The following is a 24938-nucleotide window of genomic DNA, read 5'->3' on the forward strand; positions in this document are numbered from 1 at the left end:
GTCTATTTTTCAACTATTGCTTTATATAGCCTGTGGTGTAGCAACTGTAGAACCGAATGCTCTTCGAAAGAGGATAAAAGATAGATACTCTAGAGGGATTTAGAATACATTATATGGAGACAACCATCTGAAAGCTGCGTTTAATAACCAAGCAAACAATTAAGTTCAGAGCCACATAAAACAAAAACGACCTGGACTGTTGCGATGGCCTTTGTGGCTGTATTCCTTCTCTTTGAACAACAAACATTTATTCGCACATTCAGCTTTCCTCGCTGTCCAGGAAACGATCCTCTGGAATATTCCCAAATCACGCCAGTTAAAGACAAACACGCTAAACAATTCCAGTGCTTCAGTAATTCTCTTTTTAATGCTGCGTTTTAGAGGTTATGTGTATATTGTTCCGTTTTGTTTAAATATAAAATATTCTGCCTCCAGTATCAAACAGAAAGAAAAGGCTCCATTAACTTATTATTCTACACCTTTCACCTGACCTAAAGCGATACACCTGACGAAATATCGCATGCATGTTTGTATAGTAGCTTTGGCAACAACAAGGCGCCTGACAACTGACCGGGTACAGACAGGTCGATTGGGAGCTAATAGGTACAATATGCCTGAAAGGACATTAAATTAATCATGAGAATGAGAACTGTATCCCCGTGAGAGAGCATGTGAGGACATCCTAAAGCACAACCTATATGCTGCCATTCCAGCACGAGTGTGAACTAATTAATACCTTAATATTGTAGCCTTTGAACGAGACAGGCAATATACAAAAATAAGCCACAGGCACGAATATACCCTTCCCCCAATTCTATAAGGCAGATAACAAATATGGCGATATCAAATTGCGACATTGCAACGTGCTACATGCAGTTCAGCTCCCGTCCTCCTGTCCCTCATCGCTGCCAGTCAGCAGATGAAGATGTGAGCAATATGGCACACAAGCAACACGTCTGATGATGAAAAAGGGGACAAACAGGCAAATGTAATAATTGTCACACTGAAACTCCATTTTCTTCTTAACGCCATCCAATTTATCACATGTTACCCCTCAATGTGTGAGTGTAACGCTGTAATGAGAGTGAGGAGTAGATCCAGGTCCACGACTGGGCTTCCGGTAGCATTTTTGGGGAAAATGAAGACAAAACACTAGTGCAAGGACAGAAACTCCATGTAACCCATCTAACACGTTGAGGACTTATCGACGTACTCATTACATTCTGTATGTATCAGGCAAACCAAGGCCACATCTCTTTCTCTCTCTCTCTCTCTCTCTCTCTCTCTCTCTCTCTCTCTCTCTCTCTCTCTCTCTCTCTCTCTCTCTCTCTCTCTCTCTCTCTCTCACACACACACACACACACGCACAACCATGCATACACACACACACACACACACACACACACACACACACACACACACGTGTGCGCTTGCCTTCCATCTCACACGTTTCCCCTCTCATTTGTCTCTGCACTAGCTCCACTCTCTCTCTCTCTCTCTCTCTCTCTCTCTCTCTCTCTCTCTCTCTCTCTCTCTCTCTCTCTCTCTCTCTCTTTCCCTCCCTCCCTCCCTCCCTCTCCTTCCTCCTCTCTATTCCCACACAATGCATCAACCTCGGTGTTCCTATCGACTGGCTTACATGCTGTAAAATACATTTTCCAGATTGATCACGCATATCACAGCAGCTTTGCAGCGGGGCCTAACCCTTTTGCCAAATGACGCCCACATCAATATTGAGGCTTGCACTATCAAGGCAGAGTTTTTAAGAGAGGGGGATATTGTTTGTTTTGTGAAGAATCACCTTGATTAAGCCCCACGAGGTAGGATAGAGGTGGCTGTGTGCGCAGGCTTTCCTTACTGGGAAAAATATTAAACATTTATACTTTCACAGGCTGGCTGAGAGCTCACTTGTTCCTCGTGTATAGCCGTCCCTCCTTTGTGTTAGCACTGTCAGTTATCTCTGTGAGTCTGGTAAAATGTCAGATATGCGCCCATTGTTTCATTACCACACTTTGTTCACCGCGTTTTGGGTTCATTAGGTGTAACAGAGAGAGGCAAACAGTGTATTCAGAATCGTGTTTCAAGGCAATGCAGAACAGTGACTCGGTCACTGTCGACTGCACCTGCATTCAGGAGCGCACAGAGCCAACAGATTCCCTCTGATGATATAGAATAAGAAGGAGAATCTTCATATTTGCTTCCAGGAAAATGCTTGAGAATGAGACATTGTTGCCTATTTCTTTTTTAATAGTACAGTCACCATCACACAACTTCATCAACCGACCCTTCTGCAAAAAGCTGCATCATGGAGTAAGCAAATTGAAGGCAACAACCAATAAAATTCAAGAAACAATGAAAATATTCAAGACGAAACAAACAAAATGTATTTGAAATGATATATTAAAAGTGCTTTTTGATTTTCATGTCTCTCCTTTGACTGATGATCGACTCCACACGCACTCATGGTCCGGGGAAGGGCGCCCCAGACGTCCTCCCAGTAAAAATGTCCTGGAGGTCAGTTTGCTGCTGTTGCAGGTCCATCGTATCAATTGGGAAAAAAGTTCAACCATCAGTGGGGATATTGTCATAGCGATTAGACTGTTCCTTATTTGTCTAAATTTCTTTATTTTTCTGTTTTTAAATTCTCACTTCAATTTTAATTCTTGGAGAACATAGCTTTGACAACATATATCGCACTCATTATAAGAAGCAAAAGGTTATATCAAAAAATTATTAGTATAGAATCACAGAAACCCTGGTTTAGAACCAGAAAAAATACAAAACAGAGAGGTACATAGACACAGGACATTTCTTATAATTGCTTGGAAACATTATTTTCCCGCTAAGTCTTGATTCTTTTTTTTCTTACTGCGCATATGATGTTTTTCATTTTATTTGTATTTTTTACAAAAAAGGAAAATAAAGACTAGTATTTTACAAAATGAAGAGTATTGTTCTTGACGATGAGTGTGGATTTACACAGGTGTAAAGTCCAGTTCCAATATTTTTCTGTACATAATGTATTCCATCTCAGTCCCAGAAGACAGAAAAAAGTAATGTCTTCCAACTTTCTCAGAAAAGGTCCTATATATAGTCTTCTTGGAGGAGGATGGGTGAGGGGTGCTGCATTTTGGTCCTTTTTTCCCTCTCTTTTTCCCACTTTCTTTTTAGGATCATTGGATGGACATGTAAGGCCAGTTGAAGCTGCTCCCGGATAATAGCATATCCCTGATGAGGGTTTCAATAGGAGTTTTACCTACCAAGCGGACGAAGAACAGCTGCTCGATTACCGACGATGAGACGGTGCGCAGAGAGGGCAGCCGCAGCAGGAGCTTCCCAAAGCGGCTAGGCTGGTTCGGGTACTGGCTCCTCACGTACTCCTCCAGGGCGCACTGAGATTTCTCCTGCAGGCTCTCGATATGAGCAGCGTCCGACAGGCCGCAAGCGTCTGAGAAGCACATAGAAAACACTGTGGTCAGACTCGACAAGTCTCTGAAACCCCAAGGTACGATGTGTTAAGGAAAAGTCTCTCAGTCGGATTTTATTTTGCTGTTAAACTTCAACATGTCATGGAGCAAGTGAAACAATGTTGGCTAAAATATATATTCGTATGGTATTATATTATATATTATTCCAAAAATATCCGACTCTCAGGACACCAGGTTTTATAATAACGAGTGGTAAATATACATTAAACGCGTTCATCATTTTAAATAAAAGCTGTAGCACGCCTTGCCATACCCCTGTTATCATTTAACATCGGCCTTTACGTATTATTGACAAAGTGGAATGAACAAACACTGCCCAAACATGCTACATCACACTGAGCGAGTGGGACTGTCATGCAGAATAAACAAGGGGCTTGCTGCTGGAGCAGGGGATGCACAAGGCAGTGGAGGGTATCTCAGCCTGCTCTAACAACAATCTACAAGAATATAGAGTTAAATGTCATGAAAACAGTACTGTTAACGTGTAGAGGAAGAATTGACGGGGCAATGGAGCAAAGGCGAAAGGTAGGGTAAAGGCCTAAAGGCCGATGCTCTTGATGTCTGAACTCTGGGGATTCAAGTAAGGAAACATAAACGGCACTGATGAATCTGAAATTACACCGGATGTAATGTGACCTAATTACTCTGCAGTAAGCTGTTAAGTCATTTAGACGCTCTTCTCTCCATAGACCACTTTTGCCCTGTTTTTCAATGGAGCCTATAGGACAGGCCGCTGGAAGCAATCACATTTATTAGAGGAGGTGAAGTCAATAGTCACGCAGAAGCGACAGAAAATGTCAGAAAATGTGCAACACGCAGTCGAGACGTGTGTTTGTGTGCACGCTGGTGGTTTGTGCAGCCACGCTATAGACAAAGCACATAAGGCTTGTTAGTGTCGTATATGTACTGTTATAAAAATACGTTTTTTTAACACAACCCAAGCATGCGTGTTCTATAAAGTGCTGTAAACGCGAGCAGCGTAACCGCTGGAATATATGGTCCCATGGAGTCTCGGCTGTCCTCAAAAGGTTCTGTATTGAGCCGTGCTTTTGTAGGGACTACACAAGGAAGACAGCTTTAGTTTTCAAGCACTAATACATTAAACACCAGACAGAGGCTTTTAAGCCTATTCGTGATTCCTCAGTGCTATAACTCACTATGGCCAGACACAATAACCTTATGAACCCGGGGGCAACGCGGAGATCGTGGGGTGATTTACTGTGACCTTATTCCGGCCGGTCAGAGCCCCAAATATGCAAATCCCTTTGGATTAAAGCTGAGTGTCCCTTTTTAAAATCTACAGCAATCACTATGGTTGAAATAAATTACATTTAGAAATGTCAGGTAAAATAGCCAACAATAATGCTTGAATTTTGCATTGCTGCGATGTAGGGAGTTCGAAGCTGCATTTGCATGTGCGCGTCAGGGGAAAGCTGGTCAAAGACACCCCATAGTTCTCCATTAGGCCTGCCTGCAACCCTGCACCCCACAACCCCAGTTACTGAGACATGGGAGCGGATAGCTTCCAGATTCGCATACGACTATTTCTATGGTGGTTGAGCAAAGGCACACTGCAGCGTGGATGAGAACTTATTGTAAGACAATGATCCAGACCTGAATGGTATAGCCTGACCACCATTATGTATGCTGAAATACTGACGTCTGGCGTTATTAAAGGCAAACAATCCACGCTGGTCTTGGCAAGGTGCCACGTGACTTGTTATAGCTAACACCAGTTGTTGCCATCAAGCGAACAAAATTATCTGCTAGAAAATGTGGAGGTTGTTATAAAGTTTCTCTTGATAATCTGGGGTGAATTACTGAAACGCAGGGAAATATGTGCCAACATGTAATATGGCCAAATATGTGCACACGGTAAAGTGAATCAAACAGGATGTCACATTACTTAAGTACGGCAAATGAGGGAAAGTAGGTTTTTATTTGAGTTAAAACATATATTTACCTAACAGCATGCCTTGCAATGTGTCAAAGAGTTGCCAAACCCCAAAACTGAAAAGTACTTATTGTGGCTCCAGAAACTAAAAATATAGAAAAATAGAATGTTCTCTAACTGAAAGGAAACTGTGATAATGCCACATTCTCAAAAAGAAGTTTATATAATTTAGCTCCTGGCCACAAACTGGCTTACTATTACTTTATACACCCTGCATGACTTTTAATATATGACGTTGGATTATGTATAAATAATTTATTAATAATAATAATAATAATAATTGGTAAATGGAATGCACGTATGTAGTACATCAATGTGACGTTTGGTAAATAAAAAACAATATATTTTTTTAAAGTGCTCGAGAACGAGTGTAACCACTCAATATACAATTCGCTTTTTTAGGGATATTGAAAGTAGTAATAATTTCAATATAATTCCAAATCTGAAAACTACAGTAAAACGGAATATTTCATGACGAATGTGTCCAATTATAAGACATGTACAAACACGAGACTGATTTTTTTTAATATGCCAAATGTGAGACAATGAAGTCAAAAGTTTGAGTTTAGTCTTGAAGTAGTTTGGGCCTGACTGTCTTATTCCTTCTAATCACAACAAGCCTCCCTCTGTATAACGGGCCTAATGGCACCACGCGTACACAACTAACTCCAAAATAGCATCTAAATTACGCACAGAGAGTAAACGAGGACCTTTAAGACCTTGCCTCAGTCAGCCATCAATTAAGCTATCAACAATGTGGGTTACTTTTGGAAATTTCTGCTTGTGTCTTTTCAACACGTGTGTTACAAAATAAACTTCCATAATAACTTCGAAAACTAATAGGTCAGCGAACATAAATCTATAAACCATCTATACAGCAGTGCTGCTCCGAGTCCTGCAGCAGCGATGCACTGACATATGAGTCAACTTCCATCAGCTTATTTGATCTCAGTCTGCTAAGGATTATTTCCTGCCCCCAAGACATGTGTTTGTGCACGCAAAACAAGGATAAAAGCATGCACCAACACGCATAAATGCATCAGCTGTCATATATCATTCTGTGATAGACTATTTCATCTTTACGCTCGATTATTTGACACCTGTTCTAAAATTTATGGACGCGAACCTACAGTCTCGCTCTCGGCTCAGACGTGAACACGAAAGTTTAAACTCAACAATTATAAAATATTTACATGTATGATGGTCAATTACATCCGATTTAAGGCGCATTTAACTGAGTGCGCTCCCTCAATGTTTACACGTCTTGTGCTGCGGCCACAATTGACACGGGAATGCATGTAAGTAGACATGGAGCAAGCTGTTTACAAAACATATATCCCATCGGTAACGCAAACATGTAGTTAACTCAGATTTGTGACCAGCCTATACTACTTCTGGACGCCACGGCGTTTGGTCCCGCGAGCCTCGCTCCCAGTGCCCCCAGTAACATGACTTCAACCAGGCCTCATTTGATTACAGACGTGTTCCTATGTGACAAGTCGGACACCCACCTGATGTGAAAAGCACGATGGCCTTGAGGCAGCTGTACTCTGCCGAGTCTACGTGCAGGGTCTTTAGCTTCTCCACTTGTTCCTGGAAGATCCGGATGTGATCCATGAAAGCCACAACACGGTCCGCGGACATCGGGGAGGCGTGGAGGCCCGCAGCGGCGAGCAGAGGGGCCACATGCAGAGGCATGGAGCACTGGGCCGCGTTAAGCACAAACAACTCGCTCCACGTCAGCCTGAGAAGGGACACCTGGTCGGTGATCTGAAGGTCTGGAAAGAAAGGGATGTTTCTCGCCCACTCCACGGCGCTGAAGAGCAAACGAGCCGCCAGCTCGCAGATGTTCTCGATGCCCATGATATTGTTGGGCTGCATGCACTGGCTCCCGTACCGGGACGTCGGGTAAGGCTCGGCCCGCAGCAACAACGAGATGTATCCGGACAGATAGCAGTGGCCGTTCAGAGGGTCCCCATTCGTCAGCGCGTACTGGCCTGGGTTGGGCTGAGTTGGCGGCATTCGTCCTCGCTGAACCGCTAACAAAAAGAAAGAGAAAAAAGAGGAAATGTGCATCCAGGACTGATAAACATTGTTCATGAGTAGTAAAGCCGTAAGCAAGATCCAGCTAGTGGGGTTCTCTTCAGTAAAACGGCATGCCTTGAAATCTAAATTTAGCACGCTTTTCAAAACATTTTGACGAGTGAACATTTTGACTAAAGTAAATTATTGTGTCGACAGCATAAACATCTCATCAAAACAGATGTGCTGTGTCCCTCATCCTGCACACTGCATTTGTATTTAGGGTTGCACGCATCATGGATTGTAAGCAAATTTGAAAATACAATCACATTTATACATCAAACACACATTTTCTGTTTAACAAATTCATCATCGTGGGTATATCAAGGCGTAATTGTATATTGTATGAAGCTGCCTAATTATATTACTTTACCATTTTATTTACGTATGGTTTTGTTTATATTAACAAGTATTCATTGTGGCCAAACATATTACAAATATGATTGATAATTACTGTTTAATTCAATCACATTTACACATTTTACCCACATCAAAAGGTCAGCTGGGAATAAAAGGAATTCAGCTATTGTTTAATATTAAAAAATAAAATATTAATGTTACTCAGGGCACATTATATTGGCTTGCACTTTGTTTCACAAAGAGCAGATTTCCAGAAAGGGATGTTTGCATGAATTGTAATAAAACACTTGACATAGCAAGTAAAGTTATACGGCCTGTAATACACCGGGCAAAACAATGAGCCATGAACAACTTAAGCGGCATTATTCAGTGTGTCTGAGCTGTCTAGTCAGCATAAGGAGCTAGAGCGAGACGTGGGTTTGTAGTGTGTTCATTTTGCATTCACACACAGATTACAAACCCGTCTGTACAATTATAAATTAATAACCTACATTTACTTATAGAAGGGACTATTCTTCTTTCCCACTGTACACACACGCACGCACGCACACACACACACACACACACACACACACACACACACACACACACACACACACAAACACACACACACACACACAGAGCGAGAGAGACAGACAGACAGACAGACAGGCACACACACAGATACACACACACACACACACACACACACACACACACACACACACACACACACACACACACACACACACACACACACACACACACAGAGCCCCTCTTCTGCTTAAAATATATACGTAAAAAGAGCCTGCTGGACTGAATGCCTTTTCTTGATAAATAGTACAATTTACACTGCACGAAAAACAAAATAAGAGGATCAGCTAGACGAGCCGCTTTGTTCAGGCGACATGTATTCACGAGCAGAACTGCTGTGGCTGCACTGGCCTTTGCCTCTCTTACAGGCAGAAAGACTAACCATTCATGCAAACATCCCTGAAAAACATGGATGGAGACTGCAGTATGCTCAGCCATATGCATTTGACCTTAATGCAACATGGCAGCCCTGTTCGTCTGTTACTGGATGCGTAACCATGAGTGGCTTTAAAAATATATTCACCTTCCCGCCGCATTCCCACTTTTAAACATTTCTTCAGCCGGCAGTATTGGCACTGGTTTCGGTGGTGCTGGTCAATGGGACAGTTCCTATTGGCACGACATGAGTATGTTAAGTTCCTCCGTACACTCCTCTTGAAGAAACTTTTGCATCCCTCGCAGGTGAACTGGCCATAGTGTTTGCCGCTCGATTTGTCTCCGCAAACCACACATTCAATATGCTGCGGTCCAGAATTCTGACTCCCCTTCTCCCCGGCAGTCCCCGGTGTGGACGGGGGTCCCGGCTGGGTGGGAGTCTGCGGAGTGTGCGGCGCCGCTGACGCCGTCTGCTGCTGCTCCCTCGTCGGCTGCGCTGCTGGGTTGGGGCCGCTCGGAGGTCCTCCGGCCACGTCTTCCTGCGGATCTCTCCAGACGCTAACTACCATTGCCATATCTCGGCCCCTGAAAGTGCTATAAAGCGAAATGATCGCCGGTGTTTACGAAGCGTAGAAGGAGAAAAAAAAGGAGATCTCAAAAGACGGGGCAGTGCAAAGTCAAATCGGAGCTCACAATCTCATATGGGGTAAGAAGGAGAGGAGAACGCGATCAATACATTCAAAATACAGGAGGATTGAACAGACAGCCGATCAGGATATGCAAGTATCGGGAGGCCAGTTCCAAGGTAAATTGCAGTCAGCCATTCAGGAATCCCTGATCTTGGAGGAAAAGCGGAGTCCAGTCGTAACAAATTGCAGTTTGTTATAAAATAGCCACAAAGGGAAGGCAGGAGCGAGTAAAAAACCTTTTGCTGGAAAGACGCGATCCAAAGTGCTGCGGAGATAAATTCCTTTCTCTTTTCTTCCCCTTGCTCCTTTACACTCCCGTCTTCGTCGTTTAGGAGTGGAGGAAAAACTGAAGTGCCGGATTTTTACATCTATATTCTTAAATAAGCCTCATCATCTCGCCCAGCAGCGAAAGAAAACCGCGTCGCCGAATGAAGTGCCCATGTATAGTTTCACCTCTCTCCAGCAGGAGGAATGGAGATACGAAGAGAAAAGATAAAAAAGAAGACCAACAGCAACAACTAATAGAATATGCAAGAAGAAGGAGAGACCCAAAAATGAATGCGCTTAAACGAGAGGACCAGCAGAGCAATGTTTCCGAAACGGGGGATCTGCGCGAATGTCTGTATATAGTGAACTTTGACACTACTATTGAAACTGACACGTTTCTATGGAGATCGCTGCGCCTTATATGGTGCTCATGTCAAGGAGCCAAGAGAGGGGCTGCTGGAGACTGATAATCAAAGGCGACTGACTGGCCAGAGCCCCGCATAGAGGAGGAGGAGAGGAGGAGAGGGGGGAGATAGGGAGAGAGAGAAAATGGGAGGCTAAGGTTATAGCCAAGCCCTCTCTTCCTCTCCATTGGTTAGAGTCCCCCTCCGTTCATTCACTGCAAAAAATGTCAACCTCGATAAGTCATCGGGTACCGTGTTCAAGATCTTGCGATGTTATTTCTTCTTAAAACACAGTGGAAAACAAACAACTGCAGATTATGTACATTCGCTTGTTTCCGCGATCACAAGCCGCTTCGTTTGAAGCACATTTAGGCGCCAATAAAATAAAAATAAAATAAAACATAGTAAGCAGGGAGATTTCCTTTAGAAAATAACACTCCATTTATTAACATTTACTGTGACGGGTCGATTGACATTGGAAACAAGTAGGAGCATCTCGCCCGGCGGATGATTCAGTCTCCTGTTTTGGTAAATGCAAGACGTTCAGACTCAATACTGAACTGACTGATGTCTGGGGTTGGATATCTTTTGCAGCGTTGCAATCTACGGCTGGAGGGGCTAGGGGCTCTGACAGGCACAATTTACATTGAGCTCGCCCCGCGCTGCTATTTACTTTGAAACCTGATTAGTATGGGCCGTCTATTGTCACCAAAAAGAGGAAGAAATCCTGAATAGAATAGCAGAAAAAGCGGGGTAAAGGCAAAGGGGGACAAAGCTTTTACGCACGACAAATAGTCCAAAAACTGGGCGCGGTGGCGAAAAGGGGACTCTGGCTCAGAAATCCCCAAAGTTTCGAAATGGTTTGTCTTAGACTCGTATCTTTATTATAAAACGAACGGATGTCATTATTGTGTTGAAGCAAATGTACATGTCCACACGTTGTGTCTTCTTTGGCATGCGCATTGCGGTACATCCCCGTCTATAATCGGCACAGTCTCGCTGATTAAAACTTACAATTTAGTTCAAACTAGCTTATAAAGGTTATAAATATACCAATGGGGAGAATAATGCAGAAAAGACAGTGTGTTATACAAACGGGACGTCGTGCCAGCGGCCGAAAATCTCTAAAATTAGACGGTGTAATAAGCAATATCCAATAATTACCGAGGTCCTATAGTCTCTACAATCACTGAGCTCGTGTCATATTATGTCTTAATAATGACAGTAATTCAAAATCATGTGAAGTTGCTTGGAATTTGCATGGGGATTTCGGCTTTTAGTACCAGGGTTTCTGCAGGCTTACTACCTCTCCAACTCAAAAATGTCTGGATCGCGCTGCCATCTAGCGTACGTTGTACAATTACAACCTCATATTAATGCATGCACAAATCATCGAGCATGAATTTTTAAAACATAAAAGTTGATTTTAGGAATAAAATTAGCTCCAATCATGCGTACCGTTTTCTCGCGTCTTTTTTACATTTTCAAAAAAAAACTATTTTTGATGTTACGGTTTGTATGATGGACAAAAACTTTCAAAGAACAAACATGAATATCGATTTTTTTTAAACAAAAAAATGTACAAGCTATTGTAAAAAATATTGTACAAACTACTGTACAAAATATTGTACAAGCCATTTGATTGCATAGGATTTAGCTGAAACATAAAGTCAACTGGATGTGCGTTAATCATCTCCAAAAAACATGGCAATACACCATGTTGGGAAATACTAATCATTCATAATACATCAACGTATTATTTAGTCCAAGTATTGTAGTGTAGTGTTTGTCTACAAAGCCTCAACCAAGCCAAGATATTAGCAGATATACCGGAGCGTAAATATGCAAGAGCCCCCTTTAGAAACGCATCGGAGGGATGGGTTGTTTTTTAAGTATTCAACAAGAGAGCTCTCTCTCTCGCGTCCCTTCCTCGGACACTCCACTGAAACTCCACGGCCATATCTACAGCTCTGTGAAAAGGTGAAACCAATAACATTAAATCGGACAAAGATTTTTTTTCTGTAAGTGTGTCATTAAGATTTAACTCCACAGATTGGAAAGGGACTCCGCGGGAGAAGAGCAGAGCAGAGTGAGAGGCACAGCGAATGGGAGCAGGGTAGGAGCTCTAATACATGGGGAACGGCGAGAGAAAAGGGAGAAAGTGGACAGCAGGACATTAAAAGAAGAAGCAGCAACGACGCCGGTAACAGAGGAGCAGCTTTCTGGACAAAAGCAGCCACCGATAAGGCAAGTACAAAATGCATTTCTCACTTCTCCTCTGGTACACACGCAGGGCTCGGAACGCAAGGCGAAATGATCTGTCATGGCACATAACCGTTAACTTTAAACCGTGGAGCCGTACCGGGCAGTGTCAGAGATACAACTTTTTAATAGTGGACAGTCGCATCTTTTCTTCACATCCCCAGATTATGAGTCTTGTCCCCCCATTTTTTCCCGCTGTCCTCGCTGATTTGCACATCAGATAGTAGTTACTTCAGCCTGGTTGTTGCACCGCTGGACATGCGGTTTTTTTGCACCTCACCTGCAAGACTATTTGTTGTTTGAACACATAATGAAAAGATCGATAGCAGGCTGTTGCTCTCAGCGATAGTGTCACCAGATTAAAAGGGTGATCAAGGTGACCATCCGTTGCCCATCTCTTACGTTGTTTTAGAAGTGCCACTTTCGCACAGTACTAAGTATTATAGATTGACGCGAAAAAAGAGTATGCACCGGCAAGAACACGCTGTGTTTGAGAAAAGACTTCAGCGAGGAGGCGTACGGTGACATGGGGTTTATTAAAGCAGCATTATTGATGTTAAGGGCTTGTTATGAAAACTGATACAAAATAAATAATGTATTGCAATGCAGGCATTGTTAACTTCGGGCAAACTGCACGTCAATCAGCTTTGTAAAATAACCTTACATAATAACATTTAACTTAATCCTCTCAAGGGTGCACCGTCCATGCTAATTAATCACTTCACGTGAGCCAAGTATCATTTATTTTTCATTTCCAATACTCCAAGTATTCTATCTTTTCTTATTTGGACAGCAGACTATGCATAATCTGTCAGTTAAATTATTGAAAACGTGTAAAGAATTACATAATCACATTATTATTACATATCTTTCAGGTAATGGATGCATTCGCGCATTAGCCGTCTTACTGTAATCCAGTGCTTTGCTTTGCAACAGATAATTAGTGATCTTGGAATATTAAAATTCCAACAGATTTTTTCTATTTTAATCCAAAAATGAATAATCCACAGAATATAATCAACAGATGATGATGAAACTGTTTAACCCCCTCCCCTCCGTATGATATGATAGTTTTGTGAAAGGAACTTATTGGTTACATATTTAACCTGACTAGCACACAACAGTTTTGCCAAATCTGTGTGATCAATAACTGATGCTCTTTTTTTCACAAATAGAGTATGACGTTGTCAAGCTTCAATTCTGCTGAAACCAACAAGCACCACACTCAGGTGGGGAAACACTGAGGTCATAAGTGCCAGCTCCCCCCAATAAAACTAAACGTGACTATAAGGGCACGTTTTAGAGCATTTAAAACGGTAAACGAATGTAGGGATTTAGGAATGGTCGGGGGTCTGTTTATTATTGATTTCGTGTTAGCACATCAGGCTTACATACACATCCTATTACTAAAGATACATTCTATGGGTTTAGACGTGAATGAGTTTTTTCCTCCTGTGTGTGGCACACCAGTGTTGCGTTTCTGACGCCGGGCTCGAGGGCCACATCCAGCTGATGCTGATCCCTGCGACTTCCACGTCTTCCTGCAATATTAAAACGATTAAACAACCAAAACGATTAAAGTGATGGACACCTTGAGCATCGTTACACATCTCTATGTTGGGTCCTGTTTGTTTGAAAATACACATAATGTGTGGGAATGAGATTCAGCTTCAAACTTCCAAAAATTATGTTACACTTGTTGGACTGTGCTTCTGTGCAATAGGAAGTTTGTCACTTAAATTATCTTCATGAATAATTAAGTAACTATTGAGTAAACACTTAGGTGCCGCTGACAATTGCAGTGCACTTTAGTGGAGAATGTTAATTTGTATAATATGTGATATTGTTTTAAACATTCCCCGACCATATGAGCGCACTCACATCAGGGCAATGTGTTTTACATTGAAGCAAAACAAGATGTACTCAGGCGTACAGTAGAGATGTCACATTGATAATACATCAATACATGTGCGTTTAAGCCCGATATGTTTTCAGTTTTTGTTTTTTCCAAATGGACGTCAGAATTATTTTCTCGGTACATAAAAACAGCAACCCTGTATTGTCATACTGATTCATGCTCAGGGAGATTTTTTAATAACGCTAAAATCGTCTAATATAAAAATGACATTAAGCCCTTTGACTTGTTTGAATCAACAACAATGACTTGATATGGTTTTAAAAATGACAACCAAGTTGCTGGTGAAGTTAGTGTAACTTTTTACAAGATGTTAAACGGGTATGGATTGGCACCGTGAGTGTGTGTGTGTGTGTGCGTGCGTGCATGTGCGTGTGTGCGTGTCGGGGTGGGGATGTGGGTGTGTGTGGGTGGGGGGGACACTAACACTGTCATATTTTAAAAAGTCCTAAAAAAAATCCAACTCACTCTGGTTGAGGTCTTGTTGCTTCGAGTGGTTGTGCGTTAAAGGGGGGAGAGGGGTGTGGGCGTGTGTGCCTCTGTGTGGTGTGTGTGTGTGTTTGGGGGGCGGGGGGAGGGGGGTGCACGCGTGTGCATGTGAGTGCGTGTGTGTGTGTGTGTGTGTGCGTGCGTGTGTGTGTGTGTGTGTGTGTGTGTGTGAGCGCACGTGTGTGTGTGTTTTTCAAATCTGATCCCCAAATTATTCCGGGGGCTCAGATTGGTGTGAATAGGACGAGAAGGTCACTTGAAATCGCCTTTTATCCGCTGGCTTTTTTCTTTCTCTATGGATCAGTAACTTTCAATAGAGATAATCTAATCGCTCTTAATGGGAAGGCCATTCGTGAGAAATAGTGGAAATATCGTTGATCTAATACAGGCTACCGACGCATTTAGTTGAGTTTCATGGTTATTAATTATTACTGGAAACTGAAGTGTTTTGGGGAAGTTCGGTCAAAAACAAACAGTTTGTTAATGTATATTTATAAACGCTAGATACAACTTAATTCGTATTACAATTAGTTGATTTCTCTATTATTTCATAATATCAGTACGTTTTGATATTGTTATAACTTATTTATATAAGTTATATTTTTGCCCTCTATGGACTCTAGTTTAACTGTAAAATCGCATTACCCCACAGTGTGAATCCTCCTAGTTTGTATGGAGATATCATTGTCTATTCCCTCATTATTTTTAATATGGCCTCGCCTCTCCAGAGATTTGAGATCTTTCAGTTTTAGACGTGATGAATGAATGTCTCTTTCCAGGATTTTTGCATCCCGGACTATAATTGAGGACAATAACTGCAATGACTTTCCCAATTAAAGGCTTGAGGTTGGAGTTAAGTTAGAGGGACTGTCAGTTTATGCTATGGGCAATGGCTTTATTGCTCACTAACCATCATTTCTTTAGAGCCCATGTGCTAATTACTTTGGATGGTCCCAGAGACGGAGATTATAAATCCATTAGCACCCAAACCCTCGTGGTTCCACAGTGCAAACACTGTAATTTTGTAGTACACCAAAAAACCAAACGTTAAGTACCAGAAGCTAGATGAAGGGAAACAGATTTTCAGCAGCGCGTGTAGCTACTCACGGATCCACTGTGAAGGGAAGCCCTGCACATATCAATCAGCAGCTAAACCGAAACACACACAGCAAACCAAGCAGAACAGACAATTAACTGACAGGAGAAAATGCCTTATCAGTGACCGGTGGTTCAGTTTGAAACAACCTGTTTTTATCACTGTGTCAGCTTAATGCAACATTGTCATCATAAATGATGAACACAACCCACTTATAACACTGTGGGTTCTTCTATTTTGTGCAAGTTTGAAAAATCGTTATTTTTCTCATTCCCAAAGTGCACGCAAGGTATCCAGGGGGCAACGCAACCCAAAGGAGAAAAGTGAATTAAAATAAGAAGATATACTACTTGTTTGCATGCGTTTAAAGTCGGCTAAAGAAAAACCGGGACCCAAAAGGGGGTACGTGAAGGCATCACACCCTTAAAGTAATTTATTTCAGGGAAACCGGAGGGCAAAGGTGGAATTCTTGAGAAATTCAACAAGGATAAGGGAGCTTTAAGAATTCTGCACGCAGATTACCTTTCATCCCATTCTCACATTATCCGACAACACACAGTAGAAATATAGCTTAGTGACAAAAGAGCGAGATTACCCTTCGACACAGATGCGACACAGAAGAGTGCGAAACATTTTTTTAAAGAATTATTGCGATTGTTAGGGGAGCGAACAAGGAGGGGGGGAGAGAGAGAGAGAGAGAGAGAGAGAGAGAGAGAGAGAGAGAGAGAGAGGAGAGAGAGAGAGAGAGAGAGAGAGAGAGAGAGAGAGAGAGAGAGAGAGAGAGAGAGAAGGGGGGGAGTCAAGAGGAGAGCAATTCCCTGTGTGCTTTCAAAGGGGGAGACAAAAAAAAGAGATCGCCGTTCAGAAAGAGTTCTGTCATTGTGGTAGTGTTGTAGAAGAAGATCAATCCAGTTACAATAGTTTACTTGTGGATATTTATGATGAGTAAATCCCCATAAAACACAAGATGAATCCAAGCCAAGATGAGGAACAAATGAGTTCTCTTTTGGTGACACACTTTGTTTACTCTGTTGCTTCTGATGCCTGAAGGATTACTGACACTGGGTCAGAGTTGTTGCTCCTTTTGGGTGATCTTGTTTGGTTGTTAAACCTGTGGTTTGTAAGTACTGTAATGAGCGGCATCACATCACCACTGCATTATTTTTTCTTAATTTCCTCCCCCAAAAACCAACACACAGCAGGAGCTTAATTAGAAACGTAGTGTAGCTGAACCATCAGCATACTGGAGCTGAGAATGACTGAGCACACTGGTGCAGTCTCGTTTACATCAGTACAGCGAAAACAGAAAGTCATTTCCCCACAAACTCTCAGAGGCCATTTGAGTGAAACACGTTTTATTCATTTACATTTGGCAACCTTGAAAATATTGCATTTAATAAAGTACACTGTATAGGGCATGAACCTGAAATAAGGTTTACTTTGATTTTAACCCATCTAAGAACTGTGAAATATTATGTATTATAATGCTGAAATAAAGCATAGCTGAGCTCAAACTGTTTTAATATGTCACACGTTTCGATTTGAAAACATTTTAAAAAAACAATATTGAAACCAAAATTGTGCCCGTGTCTCTCACACCCACAAACATCGGCAAATCCCACTTGACATTTTGTGGATTTTTTATTTGAAAGGTGTGTGTCTGGTGTTTGCATGTGTGGGCACATGTGTGTAAAAAGACAGTGAAGTGAAGGTGGCCTATGTTTAGAGTCCAGACCTGGCAGATTGTGACCTTATTAATGTGAAACTCTTAAGATAAATTATTCATAGCACCTGTTTGATGTCTCTGGCCAAAGAATGACAAAGGTGTAAGATTTAAGATCCAGCTCAAAAGCCATGACTATCAGCCGCTGTGCTACCTGTCTCTTTTTAGAGCAGAAAAAAGAAAGCTCGGGTGCATTTTAAACCACCTAAATGAAGAATGTGTCTCCTCACAGGCGATGGGGAGGAGACTGACCAGAGAACAGCATTAGATACAATACGTAAGTGTATGCTAATCTTTATTTGAAGAAATATAAATAAAACTAAACTGGATGTCTGGCTGGTTTATCTTCACTTACATGTGAAACTTGAAACGTAGAGTTTGACTGATTTGGTGGAGCTAACCTTGCCCTTTTGTAACTGACTTTGTGTAGTGTCTCCTCGCAGGCAGAGAGCGGCAGGGCAGGCAGGAGTTCAGAAACACAGCGGGACGTGTCGGTTTGGTGCGAGGACTGACACCGGGATGAGATGTAATTTATGGTGAGTGCTGTTTGATTGTAGGACGGTGACGGTAATACCACTGCTTAGTATGAGCGTTAGGATCACTGGTCATGACAGCCCTGCACTGACGGGCGTATTGTGTCATATGTGGTAAATATAACATTAACTTTAGAATAGACTACATGAGGCTGCTCTCACTGATTCATATTGCTCAGTTCAGATTAGTTTTCCCCTCACTAAGTACATTACTGGAGTGTGTGTTTATCAATTACTATCCAAAGCTACTACCAAAAAATGTATCCAAGCACAAACTCAAATTCTTTCTCTACAATTTGTTTTGGAAAAAGACCATGGTATGCTTTTTGGGAAAATGGCAGCTGATTTATTCATAGCTAGAGGTCAGCATAACACACAGTATTAATAAAACAAATAATGCTAGGATGGATATTAATGATGATATATACAGATGTACTGGACAGCTTGAATTATGTGTTAGCACGCTGAAGGAGAGCAAAGGAGAGAAACTCTCACAGACACTCTCACAGATGTGTGTGTGTTTACTTGGCTGTGTGTGTGCGTGCGTGTGTGTGTGTGTGTGTGGGTGTGTGTGTCTGTGTGCGTGCGTGTGTGATAGCAGAGTCAGTTTCCCCTCAGATGTTCCCTTTGACCTTTGACCCTACCGTTCGGGTCAAGCCCTGACAAATGAGATGCTTGGGTTCTGTCTCGAACTGCAAACATTCCACAACAATCTTCTGTCCTCCTCCTCCCCTCTCCTCATATCCGTCATTCCTCATCCCTTTACTCCTCTTAGTGTGTCTCCTCCACAGCTTAGAAAGTTCTCATTACACATAAACATGTTTTGTTGAATTTTCTGTAGACATCTCAAAGCACATCCTTTAAATTAGAAATAACAAAACCAGTTACATTTAATACCCCCAACATCTGCCTTGTTTGCAGATGGAGAGAAAATCAAAAGAGTATGATCATAACAGAAGCTGTGTTAAAGACTTGGATATTAAAAGTCTGCATGTTGAAAGCACAATGTGTGTGTGTGTGTGTGTGTGTGTGTGTGTGTGTGTGTGTGTGTTTGTTTGTGTGTGTGTGTGTGTTTGGAAAGCTTGTCAGTGATGTCAAGGATGAGAAATGTTGCAGTGTGTTTTTTTACACACGTTGCTGGCTCTAGCATTTCCGGCAACATTTCTCACTCTGCCTCCCTCACACCATCCGCTCTGCTGCAATATCCCCACATTTTTCCATCCTTTCACTTCTTCCCCCTCCACCTCTCTCTCCCTCCCTCCCACCCTCTGCTCTCTGACCACTATTGCTGCCTCTTCCTCTCTGCTGCACCACCCTGCCCAATTTCACCCCCCCCCCCCCCCTTTGCTCTCCTCACAGCACACTCAAACCCCCCCCCCCTCTCCCGCCATTCTTTTTTTCCTCCACCCACTATTTCTCAGATTTTCTAACATGCTGTTCCACAGAATGCTACCACCTGTGTCTTTAGGAGGGAAAAGGGTGTTATTGGTATTCCTCTTCGTGAGGCTGGTTAAGGTAAGTGGCACCCTCTATTACAATGACATGGTAAATAATGGTTCTGCCTGTTGTGTTTCTGCATTAACATTTTTTTCATGGAATGACCCCAACTTCCTAAGCATCACCACCCTCCATCAGAGCTTTAGCTACAAGTCACTGCTGTAAAAACACACACAGTCACTATCAATGAGCGTCAGCAGAGCAACCATGGTGCCACAAAGGAGCCTGGAGAGGAACTCAGCCGGATGGTACAGTAACACTGAGTGGATCATGCTCTTGAACTTGCTTTTATAATGATGTAATATTAGTAAAAAGCAATGCAACACAGAAACAATCTCAATAAAAACACATCAATTTCGATATGTGTGCGTATGTGTTATTTTTTCTTCACTCCCAGTTGAATTGTGCTATCATTTGATATCGGCTGTTATGTGATTCATTGGAGGGCACAGCTGCTTCACATGGATCTTGGCCTGGACAGGACTGTTTCCTCACAGGGCAGCTGATCACATGACTCAATCACACGGATAGATCTGAGCCCTAATTGGCTGTACACAGGCGTATCACTGTGGGGAATCTGGGTGCTCGTATACAGTGTTCTGCTTTGAATAGTAGTATGGTCTGTTGGGTTGTTCCTTTCTCAGCATGAGGGTAGTAAATTCAACTTACGTCATTGGGTGGGGACTCCAAGACTAAGGGCTGCTGCTACAAAGATGTAAAATGTAAAATAATATGTTATCACTTGAATAATGCGCACAGATCTGCAATTGAACTGAAACAATGCAATTCCATTGTGAAGCTGTGCAGTTGGAAGGGCAAGAAAAGAGTAGAATATATGGTTTCAATATTCATTACAGATTCATCTCTCTTTCTCCCTCCACCTTATAGCCCCTGTTTTTCCCTCCATTAATTCACATCCAAGTTAGGTCCATGCATTAGTGACCAGTTGGCTCCTTGTATGTCCGGCGTAAATAAAGAATAAAGTTCTCCTATCACTGTCATCACCATCAGCCATCAGCTTGGCTGGGTTAAAGCAGGCAGCGAGCGACAGGCAACAAGGAAAATACGTGTAGGCGTATGTGTGTAATCATGGCCATGTCCATGGTGCAGTTTAGCTGATTGTGTTTACGTCCTTTTCCTCCTCCTCCTGCTATGTATGTCTACAGGCAGCTCAAGGATGTAAAGGAAGGGGCTCAGAGCCACTTGATTCCCTGCCACCACCCACAGTTGCCCCAGTATTACCGAAGCGTGGATGTCTGCCCCTGTCCCCCAGAGCCTCAGTCTCGCTCTTACCCACCCCTCTTCAACCAACACGCACCCACCAACCCACCCCCAGTCCCTCCACCTCCTTGCCTTGCTCCCTGATTCAGTGTGTAAAAGCGCCCCCTGAATGATGGATTACTGTGTCACCGCAGCCTGCGAAGGATTAATTTGTTTCATTGATTTCTCTTTAGGCAGAATGCCAGCGTCTGCCGCTTCCCACCTTTTCCCCAAGACTCGCAGCTGTAATAGACGGTAATGGCCTAAGACAAATCAACCCGTTTCTTGTAAAAATAGCACCAAATAACCCTCCCCATCCTCCAGCCTGCACTCTACTCACATTGTGGAGTGGTGGTGGGGTATCAGGGAGGGTTTGATTCATTCTCATCCTCCATCTCTATCACTCTATCTGGCAATCCGTCCATACCACCGTCCCTTCTTATCCTGTGCTGAGACAGAGGAGACCATCCAGTCACTCTAACAAAGCCATAAGTCTGCCGTACTTACAGCTCCCTCTCAGGCCTCACAATGGATGGGTAATGACAGTGCTGTCTGGAGGGGGCCGTGGGAGTTGGGCCATTCTCTCCAGTAATGGAAGCAGTTACCGCCATTCCCTATACACCTGCAGGAACAGCTAACTGTTAACCACGGTGATGTATGGCAGGGCCTTACTGCACTACTCTAAGGTTGAAGGGTTGTACTGGCATTGCTGAATTAGGGCATGTCTGCACAACACATCTTTTTTCTGTCTTTGCCGTGGTGGATGACGTTTTTTTTACTGTACGTTGAGCGCTATGAAAAGGCATTTGAGTTATTTATAAACAAATCTGTACCAATGAATCAGTGTTGGTTCAGCTCTCAGCACTGTATAGTGACAATCCAGCATTCCTGACATTCACTGATTTAACGCTGACATAAGATGCTGCCACATCTTTACTACCCTGTCACTGGCTTGAACGATGGGAAACCCAAACTGCCTGTAACATTAAGCACACCACTACAGGCTGACTGTCCTCGGACGCTTTCCAATCCCACAGAGATTTACGAGCGGAACCAGATCCATTAATCCATTGTTGATTTGCTGTGGCTGCCCTACAGGGTTTTTGAGATCAGATATCATGTAGTGCTGAAGCTCACCCCGTTACGCAGCAAGGTAGACTGTAACACCCTGACCCGTGTTAAAAATGCTGCACAAAGCATTAGGATATTACATACAAGTCAGAATTTTTATGTGTAATTAGGTTCATGGAACATTTGAGATTCCTGCCACCAGTCCTATCTCTCTCTCCCTAGCATATATACATTTTTGACAGAAAACATTGTCATTTACATTATAAATGATGGCATAAGCTCGAGTGACAATTCATATAGGGCACAACACGGGTGAGTAAGAGCTAGCGCACAATGTGATAATGACCCAGGCTGCAGGGAAATCTCATCAGCTCCCTGCAATCAATTTAACAGTGTTTACAAAGCCATGGGCTGAGGTTTGTGCTTGGGGACTGAGTATTGTCACCTGGTGTTCCACTAGAGCCCCCTGCTCAGCTGGCCTCTCCTGGGTAAACCTCCACAAAGCCTCCTCATGTCTGACACACCAAGTCCTTCAAATGCTGCTCTCCCACAGAGGATTAGATAATCTCACCATGATACTGTCCTTTTCTCTGTTTTTCTCTTCTTTTTTTCACCCATATTGCCCATATTTACACCTGCATTATCATATCTTACATCCCTCCCTCTCTGGCCTCTTGAAGTGCTTGTTCTACTAAGGGCACATCCATCCTCGGGAGTCCTTACATTCTTAAGTGCCGCAGAAAAGGTTAGTTGGCAGCTAATTGTCCAGCTGTGGTTGGTTTTATCTTAATTGTGGGTGCTTTAGTGCAAGCTACACTTCCTTTGATGGGGAGATTTACAGTATCTGTATTAGGGGAGAGATAAGATAGCAGGATGGTACGAGAAAAGGGTGGACCATTTTGTAGGGTATTTTATTTTTTGTGATTTGAAAAGTATACCTTATTTGGATATCACATAGTATTATTCCTTTTTACATATGTTTTTTCTTGATTCACCCTAATTCCTAAATGTACATTATGTGCATCACTGGAGAGGTTACATAGTTCCGTAGTTAAATCAAGTCAATTTCTATTTATCAGAACCAAATCATAACAGAGATTATGTCATGACATTTTTCATTTAGAGCAGGTCTAGACCATATGCTTTAATTTATAATAAATTCAATATGTGTTTTGCCTTGTGATCCTACACATGCATAGTGGAAAAAGTAATGGTGACCTCATGGTGTTAAAATCCAAATGACTAGGTCTTCCGCCACTCTAAATCTATACTCATAGCCATCTGATCATATATATATATATATATATATATATATATATATATATATATATATATATATATATATATATATATATATATATATATACATACATGTCGATAGGAAGCTTTAGGGGTTAGTGTTTGCATTGCCCCAGTCAAAGGTCATGACTAACCAATAAAATATTTCCAAAGAACCATCAATAACTCCGACATGCAGCCTAATACAGTATGGAATTGTGGGTAGGGGGAGGAAGCCTGCTGTGCTTGCTCAAAGCAGAATGGATGAACAAGAGGCCAAAAGGTTACTGGACAGACTTCGGCCCCTTGCCCCTGCACCCTCTCATATGTGCATTTGATAGCGACAGAGGCAATTATGAAGGTATACTTCAGACAGGTCAAATGGGAGAGGGCAAAGTGCAGAAGCTCTAAAGCACTGGCTGGAGTCAAAGGTTAGGATGGACATAGCCCATCATAGCGTGCCGCTGGGAAAGGGGTAATGGAATCAAAGCTATAAAGACACAGACTGATGAGAAGGAAAACAGATCATATCTTTATTCATGGGATAGTTTAACAGAAAATTACAGAAAATGTGTCAGTTTATGTTGTTTGGCTGGACTACGGTAACTACTTTTTCGGCATGTTTAAGTGTGTGTGTTTTCATACTGTAAATTGTCTGAAGAACCATCAGGCTTCATGGCTATTAAATATAAATAGCCCAAGGTCAGGAGAGGTCATGGCATGCATTTAGCAGCAGTGACCGATGCCAAATGTAAAGGTCAAAGTGGAATTGCCTGAGTTGGAACAATACAACATTGGCTCATCCACATGTATGCATCACATTGGTAGTGATTTATGGAGGGGGGTAAGCGTATGGATAGAAAGAAAACACTCTCTTTTCCCTATCCCGTCAGGCTCGGTAAATACACCACTCACTCATATCAATCACTATGTCACAGAGAATCGCCACTGTATGCTTCTTGCTCAGATTAAAAACTGCCATTGTCTTACGCTGCCTTCTTCCTCCAGCTCCGGGGAACACACTGGCAGCATTGTTTCTATTTCACAAGCTCTATATTAGCATTTCAAACAGCTGTGGTACAAAAGTTGTGAGAATGTTCACAGTCAATGCTATTGATAGATTCCACACTGCATCAATCATACACTATAGAAGTAAGGTCTTTAATTGATTGCAAAAAAACTGAGGAGACAAGTGACAAAATCCTTTTTAAAATATTGTGTTGCCCTATGCATTGCTAGGCCTTGTAGAGAGTGCTGTGCTATGTAATTTTTTCCATGCATTTGGTTTGCACGAGACAAATAGAAACCTCTATGCTGTTTGTCTACATTCATCAAACTCCAGGGGATTTAAAGAGTTCATGTTGGAGCAGATTTTATGTTTAGAAATAACATCACTGCTTATTAAATTACATTTCCCCTCCTCAGTCCTCTGCAGGACAACATTCATGTGCTGCAGCCAGACAGCTCAGCATTTTGCAGGAGCAGCCGCTCATGGGTCGTCTTAGCTGGGTCAGCGATTAACTCAATATCCTGGCTTTCAGAGTTTAATAGGCCTCTTGAACATGGACATGTTACCCTCTGTGCATCTGGCTCCTTAAATGTGAAAACCAGCATGTCGCTGG

The 24938-nt window shown here is 42.4% G+C and overlaps 1 protein-coding gene and 1 long non-coding RNA gene across 4 annotated transcripts; one reads left to right on the forward strand and one right to left on the reverse strand.

Moving 5' to 3' along the window:
* Positions 1-2224: 2224 nt before the first annotated feature.
* Positions 2225-10318, reverse strand: nr2f1a (nuclear receptor subfamily 2, group F, member 1a). The gene is made up of 3 exons (XM_068605295.1): positions 8981-10318; positions 6954-7481; positions 2225-3448 (listed from the first exon to the last, which is right to left on the reverse strand). The coding sequence occupies exons 1-3, from the start codon at positions 9405-9407 to the stop codon at positions 3174-3176; spliced, it is 1230 nt and encodes a 409-aa protein (XP_068461396.1). The 5' UTR covers positions 9408-10318; the 3' UTR covers positions 2225-3173.
* A 1599-nt stretch (positions 10319-11917) lies between these two features.
* On the forward strand, positions 11918-20050 carry LOC137779038 (uncharacterized). 3 transcript variants are annotated; one of them, XR_011077033.1, is made up of 5 exons: positions 11918-12172; positions 12245-12439; positions 17910-17954; positions 18121-18213; positions 19656-20050. It is a non-coding gene; the product is annotated as an uncharacterized lncRNA (long non-coding RNA). The 3 variants fall into 3 exon arrangements; XR_011077032.1 differs by having other exon boundaries at positions 18108-20050; XR_011077031.1 differs by having other exon boundaries at positions 18121-20050.
* The last annotated feature ends 4888 nt before the right edge of the window (positions 20051-24938 follow it).

The sequence above is a fragment of the Clinocottus analis genome, unplaced genomic scaffold, assembly GCF_023055335.1.
Source record: "Clinocottus analis isolate CAN_PGR_092001 unplaced genomic scaffold, fCliAna1.0.p SCAF_7, whole genome shotgun sequence".
Classification (NCBI taxonomy): Eukaryota; Metazoa; Chordata; class Actinopteri; order Perciformes; family Cottidae; genus Clinocottus; species Clinocottus analis.

What these genes read in the sequence shown, in the direction of transcription:
- nr2f1a (XM_068605295.1), bottom strand. Translation starts at nt 9,407, where the DNA reads ATGGCAATGGTAGTTAGCGTCTGGAGAGATCCGCAGGAAGACGTGGCC. An exon ending in AGTGGGAATGCGGCGGGAAG is followed by an intron (nt 7,482 to 8,980) that starts GTGAATATATTT and finishes TCTTTTTGTTAG; the next exon opens with CGGTTCAGCGAGGACGAATG. An exon ending in CATCGTGCTTTTCACATCAG is followed by an intron (nt 3,449 to 6,953) that starts GTGGGTGTCCGA and finishes TGTGCTTCTCAG; the next exon opens with ACGCTTGCGGCCTGTCGGAC.